Below are 10,201 nucleotides of genomic sequence, written 5' to 3'. Positions count from 1 at the left end.
AGTCTTTCCTAAAGAAAATTTTGTCCGTCCGTTATTTGGCATAATCAAGCGTTCAATGCAATTTTAAAACTATGTGCAGTGCATTTACTAAACTACCCTCACTACTCCTTCCTTGTATCTTTTTCTCGCGAACTTTCTTTATTTTCAGCCTTTCTTTTTCCATGTTTGCTTTATATTCTCAACAACAGGAAGTTACACTCCCCTTCTAATCAAAAGTCGTCGTCGTCTTTCCCTCGCCTCTCTCTCGAAACCCACGTGAACGAGAGCACCGAGGCCGGCCTCCCCTCGACCCACCGATCCCGCTCCAATCCATCCCGCATTCCTTCCCACGCCCACGAGCCGCGGAATCGGGATCCGCTGCGAGCCCTGATCCCGACGAGCCCGGATTCGCCAGCCCCATGGTTCCGTCTCCGGCCGCATTTGGGTAAGCCTTGCTTTGCTGCTGCGTTTCCTGCCCTGCCCGGATTCGGTTCTGATCTCATCTGCTGTTCTTTGTCCGTTCCTCTGGTCGAGGAAAATCTCTTCTTCGGTTTCTCTAGCTGTTGGACCGCTCTCTTTATTGCTATATTTGTGGGTTTAGGATTTGTTCCTTGCTTGGGCTTTCGATTGTCTCCCGATTACTTTTTTTTTTCTCCTTTTGCTCAAATTATTGTGTTATGATGGTGATTGGTGTCAGAAGAGGGGAAAGGGGACACTTTTGCATTTGGCGTTGGCGATTTTAGTGTTTGTGGAGACAAGCGCAAGGGGAGCATATATGCAATTTTTTTAATGCAAGTTCATCTGTTCTGATGATGTGAAAGCTGTGAGCTTTTAGTACCATATTTTAGTCTTTTCAGTCGAAAGTTTCATTGTAATAAAGGAAGCAGTTTTGATTTGTGTGTTTCTCGCATTTAAGGGAGATGGAGAATTTGATGTGCTCTAGAAGTCCGATTGATATTTGGGTGGCACTAGAGTCTAGGTAGTGGTTCATCTGAAAAACAATTGTCTCACTTAAGGTTTGACGAATAAGGAAAGCGATGTCTCACTTTGGATGTTTGTTTGTTCACCAAATATATCCAACTCGTCTCTGTCCAGGTCCAACTTTGATTTTGTATCTGACAAGTCCCATCACTATGGTTACCATTTTTCACTTCTGATGTGATATGAGCTGAGATGGCGAAGTTTGACCAAATATTGCTGTAAAACTTCTCTTTTTTATATATCAATATCAAAGATTGGTTTAACTTGCAGTGCGTCCATGTCCTTGCACACCCACCAAACGAACAGAGCCACATGTTCACACAATTCAATGCTTCCAACTTGCTTACTATTCTTCATTGTACTTCTTGGCAGGACATATAGCTGTTGCTCTTCTTCCTTGGTGGAGTATCCATGAGGTGGAAGCAGCATCCCTAGTGTTAGGATCTGGTTGCTGAGTGGGGATAATGAAAGGAGTATCCGAAGGTCTGATCATCGGAATCACGGTTGGGGTGGTGATAGGTGTGTTGCTGGCTCTTGGGATACTGCTGTGCTTGAGGTATCGGCGTTCCCAGACGCAGATAAGGAGTAGCAGCTCAAGGAGGGCATCGACAGTCCCCATCCGTACCAATGGTGTTAATACTTGTGCCATGCTCTCGAACTCGACTACAGGGCAGGAGTCCCCGAGGGAGCTTGAAGACTGTGCGAGTTCTCTGTGGATCGAAGGGCCTGGTAGAAAAAGCATGATTTCAGCTTCTGGGATACCCAAATATGCATACAAGTATGTTTCATGAATTCTTATGTATTCTTATTGTTTGAATAATTTGCTTAGCAAATGATCGGTTTTGTTGTCATGAAAAGTTGGTTACTTCATCCTTTGTTTAAATCTACTTAATTACTGCTGAAACATTTGACAATTGTTTCATGAAACATTTGACAATTGTTTCATGAAACATTTGACAATGACTTCATGTAAGTGGTTTCCATCGGAATATTTGATGTGGAGAAATTAAATGATGGAGGGTTAGAATTTGCCAGATTTATCTCTAGTTAAATAGATGGAGAGAAACAAGAGTGAAGGATGGGAACATCGGTCATAACTTAAAATAATGTTATATGTCAAAGTCAAACATTCATGTGGATGTAGATCTCACGAGATCAAATCCAATTTGGTTGAACTGTATACATGGAGGGCATGTGCTTCTATGTTGACCAAAGCATCCAGCCACATGTGGATGTTTGAGTAAATCAAACTGCAGGTGGTAGGAACCAACATTACAGCCTTTTGAAAAATACCAGTTTTCCACCCAACACAATATGGTCAAAAGTTCTGATATGACGTCATCATTCATTAGTTTGTGACTTGTTAGTATTTAAGTATATAGTGTTTTTTGTTTTCAAAAGTATTATTAATGCATTTTTTATTCCAAAAATAAAATACACATTGCATGCAAATACTCATCATAACATTATGTTTAGAGAGCCAATGTACTATAATGACATTTTCCTAAATCGAACCCAAAATTTCCTCCCTGTGGGTAGGACAAACCGTTACTCCCAGGGGCAACCTGATCAACGGATCAATATCATATTCCATATTTTCAATGAAAATTCAGTATTCAATCATTCCATCATTACTGCTACAAATTTCAGTTGCTTGGACATGATGTATTTTACATAACCGTGGACTGCTCAGATAATTCTTGTGGCACTTCCAATGGTTGATTTAGAATGGCACATACTCTTGCTGAACTCCACGATTTTGTCTCATCTCTAGGGAACTACAGAAAGCTACCAGCAATTTTACAACATTATTAGGTCAAGGAGCCTTCGGTCCTGTTTACAGAGCAGAGATGTCTTCTGGTGAGATATTGGCTGTTAAAGTGCTTTCGAACAATTCAAAGCAAGGTGAAAAGGAGTTTCAAAATGAGGTAAGCTAATATTTGTACACCTGTATTGTTTGATTTCGATCCAGTCCTCACTAGAAATTTGACATGCTTAGTGTTTGATTAATTCTTGACTTCAGGTCTTACTTCTTGGGCGATTGCACCACAGGAATCTGGTGAATTTGGTTGGCTATTGTGCTGACAAAGGGCAACATATGTTATTGTATGCATACATGCCTAATGGGAGCCTTGCTTCACACTTATATGGCATGTCTTCTCTTTATGTGATCCCGTGTTTCTCTATCATGACAGTAGTTATTATGGCATATCCATGTTTTTTAAGGGTAACCTTTTGTGATATAACTAAAGAAATTCAGTAAGGGTGAATTTTAAAATAATCCGAAGGATAGCTCATAGCTGGACTGATAATTCTGAGGAAAGATAATAGGATATTCTTAAATTACAACTATGATTTTTTTTATAAGGCGTGTAATGCATTAGTGTGTCAAAATTTGAGGCTTTATATCTTGTACCATGTAAATGCTAGGTTACTGATAAACATAACTACCACCATTCCAGCTGCTTTTATCTGAATACCCACATGGTCTCATTATTCTTGTATCAGTTAAGTCCATGAATGCTGCTTTTAGTCATTGATGTTTAGTCAGCACACCATATTCTTGAAAAAAAGGAATGGAATGAATATACTCATCACGGCATCTTATGTAAAAGTTTGTTTGAAGTCAGCATCTAACACTTTGCCTGTACAATAGTGTATCCTTTTTTTAGCTAACTGAACATTCTTTTTGTTGTTCAGGTGAAAACAGTGCACCACTGAAGTGGGATTTAAGAGTGAACATAGCTCTGGATGTTGCTAGGGGTTTGGAGTACTTGCATGATGGGGTAGGCTCTTGTAATGCAGAATTCGTAGCATGGCACATAATGCAAACATAGTGCTTGATCTGGTTTTACTTATATTCAGGCTGTTCCTCCAGTAGTCCACCGTGACATCAAATCTCCTAACATTTTGCTGGACCAGGCAATGCATGCTAGGGTATGATAATCATCTCTGCTATTTTATTATTGAACATATCTTTCCTGATACTCAAAGGCTTCCTGTCCAGTAGTGCTAGGACCCATTTTTGTTTTATAGAAGAAAAAGAAAGGAAAAACCCTGGGTTCACATACACTAGAATTTCCTGCACACCACTGTGTGTCTGTTGCATTTCGTCTAAATGTTCTGCTCTCAGATGTAAATAACCTTTTTCTGGCCAGGTTGCTGACTTTGGATTATCTTAGAGAGGAAATGGTTACTCGCAACGGAGCCAATATACGAGGAACTTATGGATATCTTGATCCAGAGTATGTATCCACACGATCATTCACAAAGAAGAGTGACGTATACAGCTACGGTGTTTTGCTGTTCGAACTGATTGCCGGCAGAAACCCACAACAGGGTCTAATGGAATATGTCGAGCTTGTAAGCTGCCTTGCCCCTTACTCTAAGTAGGTTTTGGTTTGAGGATATTAGCTTTTCCAGATGCTGACTACATTGCATTCTACCACAGGCTGCAATCAACGCTGATGCGAAAACCGGGTGGGAAGAAATTGCAGATTCTCGGTTAGAAGGCGCATTTGACGTGGAGGAGCTCAATGACATGTCTGCTGTTGCCTACAGATGCGTGAGCCGTGTGTCCCGCAAGCGCCCGGCGATGCGAGATGTCGTCCAGGCTCTGACCCGTGTGTTGAAGCGCAGCCGCAGCAGGAAGCACCACAGCAAGAGGTACCCACAGGCAAGGGCAGACGATGAATCTGTCGACCTGGAGGGGTCCGAGGTTCAGTCGTCCTTCTCTGGTCTTCAGAGAGAGGAGTCAGTTGGCAGCGTTTCGGAGCTGCCAGATGTCTGACCGAAGTTAACTGAATTTTCCAGTTCTTGGCTCAGTTTCTTGATCTGAGCAATTCTTTTGTTTTGTTGATATAGAATTTCACAATGATCAAGGATGGATTATTGGATAGAGATGCAGTTTTGAGCAGTAAGGGTGGGTAACTTGGTGTGAAGTCAATTGTAAGTGTGTTGTATAGAATGCATTGTGACTACTTGATTATATAGAAGCTGATTGTTACCATCTCCTTTGCCATTGCCTTCCTCAGTCAGGAGATCAGGAGGCGCACAACTGTACTTTTCTTGCAATTTCGGTTTGTTAATTTTTAATTCGACAGGGTCCCAGCCAGATCATTGTCCATCAACTTAATGCAGATTTCGTTATGTTAATGTTTAAGTACTCCCGAACTGTGATTTGCTTATTAGCCGTGGGGCTGCTGGGATTTGTAACCTCATCTGAAACATAATAGTGATGTTAACCTTGGGAATCAGGGTTTGTTTACTTTATTTTGTAATGATGGAAAATTTGGTAGCTGACATGTGGGCCCATGAAGAAGCTAAACATTTGAAGGTTCTGGTGTTTGACTGATGAGTCCAATAAATTCAGCAACCGAACTACCGAAGAACAGGACTGTCAGCTATGCATAAAGAATGACAGGTGACAGCCATCCATTCTTACGCCAGGTATTCAGTGCAAAATGCTCAAACGGCGCTACGTTGTGCTGAAGATGCCCATGGAAAAAAATGTTTTTGTTAAGAGCAAGAACTGGATAAATGTTTATATGTTCTATATGATATACTTATAAAACTTTCGAACATACAACGTAAATTACTGTGGGACATACAACGTACATTACTGTGGCACATTGACACTAACTTTCGCATGTTTTTCTCAGCAATAGCAACAAATCAAACAAGCATATATTTTCCCTTTTGTGTAACTCTGGTACAAGACAGAACCGGATGCTTGTGTAAAAGCCAAATTATAAGCAGAAAAGCACGAAGCAGCTGAAATAAGGAAAGAATAGTGATGATCTCTTGGGCAAAAGCATTACATTATTCTTTGCCGCTCGACTAAGGAACCTCGTGCGCTGCGGCAGTGGCGGTGACATAGTAGGCGACGGTGATACCGCCGTGGACGAAGCACATGATCCCTCCAAGGCCCAAAGTGTGGCCTTGAGTGAATCGGCATGATGTCTGGGACTTGGAGTTGGACATGGCACCGGCGAGCAGCAGCGAGAATCCAGCAATCAGGGCAATCCTATCAAGTTGCAGAGCAATTGCAATTAGCACTGATAAATAAATTTCCTGTTAATCAAGGACAGCAGGGTTGTTTCTTGTGCAGTATTTGTGCGTCTTGACAGTCACCATGATTAGGCTCAAATCAAATAGGGTGGTATTAAATATTCTGTCTAGAAGGTCCATCTCACTGATTTGCAAAGGAATTGTATAGACAAGTGAAGTTACCATGAGAGAATGATGGTAGTGGCTGCCAGTTTCCTATTAATGGACGCCTTGATGAACTCCAGCTGAGAGCAGATACAGGCACAGCCACCAAGGAAGTTGGCTATCGCGTGGGCAACTACCAGAAGCACAGCTGCAAGGCCAAGTTGGTATGCTCTGTAAACTGGTTTCTCGCATTGGATGAAGAGAATTGTCACCTTTTTAACCTGTAGAAATAGTATCAAATACAATACCAACAACATCAGTCATCAATTATATAATCAGAGACCATCAAGCTAAAATACCAACCGCGCATGATGAAGCAAAATCATACATTTTCAAAATCCCTGTGATTTGGGTAAAAAAAATACCAATATCTTGAAACATTACCTTGTTTTGAGCAGCCTGTGCCTCAATTCCTAGTATGCCAGCTGTGACATCCAGGGCTAAAACCACTATGCAGACCAGAATAGCAGCTCCCATCTTCGCCATTGTAGCGTGCTCTCAGACTTCTGCTAGCTGAGAAGGTTATTGGAGGAAGATCACCTGCTTACAATGGTGTTATGAGCTGCGACCTGTTTTATGGCTGATTGGTGAATAAATAGAGGCAAAAGTACAGCAGGGTATTTGTTCTCCAACTAGGATGCAGTCATGAAGCAAGAAGAAACTAGCTGTCCTAAGATGCTCAAAGTATTATACTTCCCTTTGATCCTTTGTTACATCAGAGCTTTATTCCTTCCTTACAGGACACAATTAAAGATTGGTATCTCCAATGCGAAAGCCACACATATTCAACCTACTTTTAAAGATCTGCTTTTACACAAGGGTTATAAAGCTAGTGAAAACGCAGGGAAAAACAATCTATCTGATTGTGCTAAAAAAAACATTTCTACTGAACACATCACAACAGCCATCTTTTCTACAGAGATAAAGGCACACAAGATGTTGCTTACCAAGATAAAGGTGCACAATTTTTTTGCCGACACCCAACAGTTAAAGAAGGGAAAAAGAAAGGGCAAATGGACACATCCATGTGAGTGAAACTTGTAGATTACTCTTTTGACATCTTTAGAAATAAAGAACTCCAAACTTACCAAGCCTGCATGTAGCACAGACACTGAAGCATCATGGTCGACCAATCTGCTTTATCCTCATTAATCAAAGTAATTTCCAGAGAATGGCTTGAAACATCTGGAGTCATTAGCTGTCAGCAAAATATGTATTAGCTTCTGCAGCACATGCACCTTTCTTCCATGTGCTAAGCAAAGCATATTTGATCAGAAATAAACTAGGTCACATTCTGGATGAAACATATAGTGTTTCACATCTGGTAATCCGTAAAGTGAAAAATGACACTACTGCTGATCAATCTCATAACCCTTTCTCAGTTTTAGTGTCAGAAAATAAAACTATTAGATAGTTGGACATACCCAATTACCAGTAGTCACCACAAGAGCAGATCCCGAGTTTAAAGTGGTGGAACCTGCTACCATCCCTTACAACAATTTCCCTCTTGGTAACTTTTGCCACAAACTTAATTACCTTGTGGCAGTCACTACACAAACAATGGCTTTGAGTAATTCTCAAAGGAGTATGTGGAGATGTGCTGATAAGGCCAAAAGCAATTGCCAGTCTTTCACTGTGGTAAGCTCTCGATATCTTCTGCTCTTCGGGATGAATATCAGGGAGCAACTCATTCTCCTCAGCAACACAGCCAGTTTCTCGTACATCCTTCATTAATGTATCTAGCCTCCTGTATATTTCAGCACTTTGTGGATGCAAAGTATCTTTAAAGAAAAACCTGTGATCCGTTTTCTTGACTGTGATCCAGCTACAAGCGTTACGAATATATAAACCTTTCCTCTTCAATGTTTCAACTACCTTGCAGGCGTCGTCCTGTCTACCAGAGCTAACATACAAGTTAAGGAGCACAACATAGCTGTTATTTTCTCAGGTTCCATTGCCAATAGCTGCTCGGCAGCTAATTTCGCAAGATGCATGTTCTTATGGATCCTGCTAGCAGTAAGCAAGGCCCCCCACATGTTTGCAGTTGGGGTGAACGGTGCTCTTCTTATCATTGAATAGGCTTCATCAAGTAGGCCCTCTCTACCAAAAAGCTCAATAACACATGCATAATGCATAGCCCGTGGTTTGATCCTCAGATTTTCAGTCATCAACTGGAAAATCCTCTTCCCTTTGTCAACAAGGCCTGAAAACCTACACGCATTCAGCACTGCCAGAAACGTCACATGGTTTGGAGCAACACCATCAGCTATCAGCCTCTCGAACATCTCGATCGCCTTATCTCCCATGCCATGGTAGCCGTATCCAGCTATCAGAGCGTTCCATGAGATCAAGTTCCTCCTAGGCATCCTCTCAAAGACATTCCTCGCGTCCTCCATCCTTCCCCATTTGCAATACAAGTCCACAAGTGCCGTGTTCCCAACAATGTCCAGTGGCAGTCCTCTCTGGATCAAGCCAGCGTGCGCCTGCTTCGCATGCTCCAGCAGCCCCAACCTAGAGAACACCCCTAGCATGGTCGAGAACGTGAACTGGTCCATGGCGACACGACTCCTGCACATTTCTTGGTACAGCTCCAGTGCCTCCTCGCTGCGGCCATGGAGCACATACGCCGCCAACATGGAGTTCCACGCCATGACGCTGGTCCGATGAGGCCGTGGCAGTCCGTCAAACACCCGCCTCGCCTCATCAATCAAGCCGCACTTGCTGTACATGTCGAGCAGTGCGCACGCCAGGTACCAGTCAGCGACGTCGTCACTGCACGCCCCCGCCTTAACAACGCAGCAGTGCAGCTGCCGCCCGGCCCGCGCGGACCCCGAGGATGTAGCCGCGCGGAGAGCCACAACGAGGGACCTCGGCGGCGTCGGCGCGTCCCCGCCGGCCTCCTCCGCCCGCATCTCCCGGAACAGCGCCAGCGCGGAGCGGGGGCGGCCGCGGTCGACGAGGCCGCGCATCATGATCCCCCACGTGACGCCGTTCCGGTCGGGCATCCCGTCGAACGCCCGGCGCGCCTCGGCGAGCATCCCGCACTCGAGGTACGTCCGCAGGACGTGGTTGTGCGTGTACAGGTCGAGCTCGAACCCCGAGCTCTCGACGTGCCAGGCCACCGCCGCGGCCGCGCTGGGCTCCCGCAGCGCGGCGGCGGCGAGCAGCAGCGCGTGGTAGGTGCGCGCCGGGAGCGGCGTGAAGGGAGCCCCCGCGCGGGCGAGGCGGAACAGGTCGAGCGCCTCCGCGTGGCGGCCCGCCGCCGCGTGCTGCTCGATGGCGGCGCAGAGGGCGGGGCTGGGCCTGGGCCTCGGCGCGGGGCTCTGGCGCGGGAGGCGCGGGGGGGCTTGAGGGGCTGCTCCGTGGAAGAGGAGCAGGAGGTGGAGGGCCCGGCGGTGGCAGTGGAGGTGGAGGTGCAGGCGGAGGCGGCCTTGGGGCGGTTGGCGAGGAGGCGGAGGTTGGCGAGGAGGCGGAGGTTGGCGAGGGGCGGTGGCGCGAGCTGCAGGTCCATGGCGAGCCAAGTGGTGGGGGTTTTCCTTGGGTTTTGCGGATTAGGCTCCGCAACGAAGCGAGAGGGTGGAGAGGGCGAGCAGTCAGCCAGTCAGTACAGTTCCTGATATATCGGGCCCACTTCACAGAGGCTCATTTGAAGGTAATTTGACGAGTACCGCGCTGGTTTGTTTGGCCGCCGTTTTTCGACGAGACCGTTAATATCATTTATAATTATAAATTATCTTAACTTTCTCGAAGAGTTAAAAAATCTCAAGTTCATTTTAAATTGAGATCCATCGGCTCAGTCTATCGGATATGCTCGTAAAGACAAGAGTCTACTTAATATGTTTCTAGGGATGAGTACGCATGTAAATTTATTTACGCATAGCATACGCTACGTTGCTATTGGGTAACCCCTACAAATGAAGTGTTTTTTTCAACCCGTGCGTCAATCCACATCCTTTTTCTATTTTTCTCTTTTTTTTTCCTTTCCCTTTTTTACTTTTTTCCCGTCCACCTGGTTTTTGAGAGGACA

General features: G+C 44.7%; 1 protein-coding gene and 2 pseudogenes across 1 annotated transcript; 1 reads left to right on the top strand and 2 right to left on the bottom strand.

Annotated features, from left to right (window-relative positions):
* Nucleotides 1–221: 221 nt before the first annotated feature.
* On the top strand, nucleotides 222–4,982 carry LOC136500558 (calcium/calmodulin-regulated receptor-like kinase 1; annotated as a pseudogene).
* Nucleotides 4,983–5,624: 642 nt separating this feature from the next.
* Nucleotides 5,625–6,689, bottom strand: LOC136501464 (protein VASCULATURE COMPLEXITY AND CONNECTIVITY-like). Its single transcript, XM_066496990.1, has 3 exons — nucleotides 6,559–6,689; nucleotides 6,193–6,395; nucleotides 5,625–5,986 (listed from the first exon to the last, which is right to left on the bottom strand). Exons 1-3 carry the CDS (start codon nucleotides 6,658–6,660, stop codon nucleotides 5,800–5,802), a joined length of 492 nt encoding a protein of 163 aa, XP_066353087.1. The 5' UTR covers nucleotides 6,661–6,689; the 3' UTR covers nucleotides 5,625–5,799.
* Nucleotides 6,690–6,879: 190 nt separating this feature from the next.
* Nucleotides 6,880–9,685, bottom strand: LOC136501463 (pentatricopeptide repeat-containing protein At5g50390, chloroplastic-like; annotated as a pseudogene).
* Nucleotides 9,686–10,201: the final 516 nt, after the last annotated feature.

The sequence above is a fragment of the Miscanthus floridulus genome, chromosome 13, assembly GCF_019320115.1.
Source record: "Miscanthus floridulus cultivar M001 chromosome 13, ASM1932011v1, whole genome shotgun sequence".
Classification (NCBI taxonomy): Eukaryota; Viridiplantae; Streptophyta; class Magnoliopsida; order Poales; family Poaceae; genus Miscanthus; species Miscanthus floridulus.
Note: the sequence above shows the minus strand (reverse complement) of the source record. Positions and strands in the feature narration are given on the sequence as shown.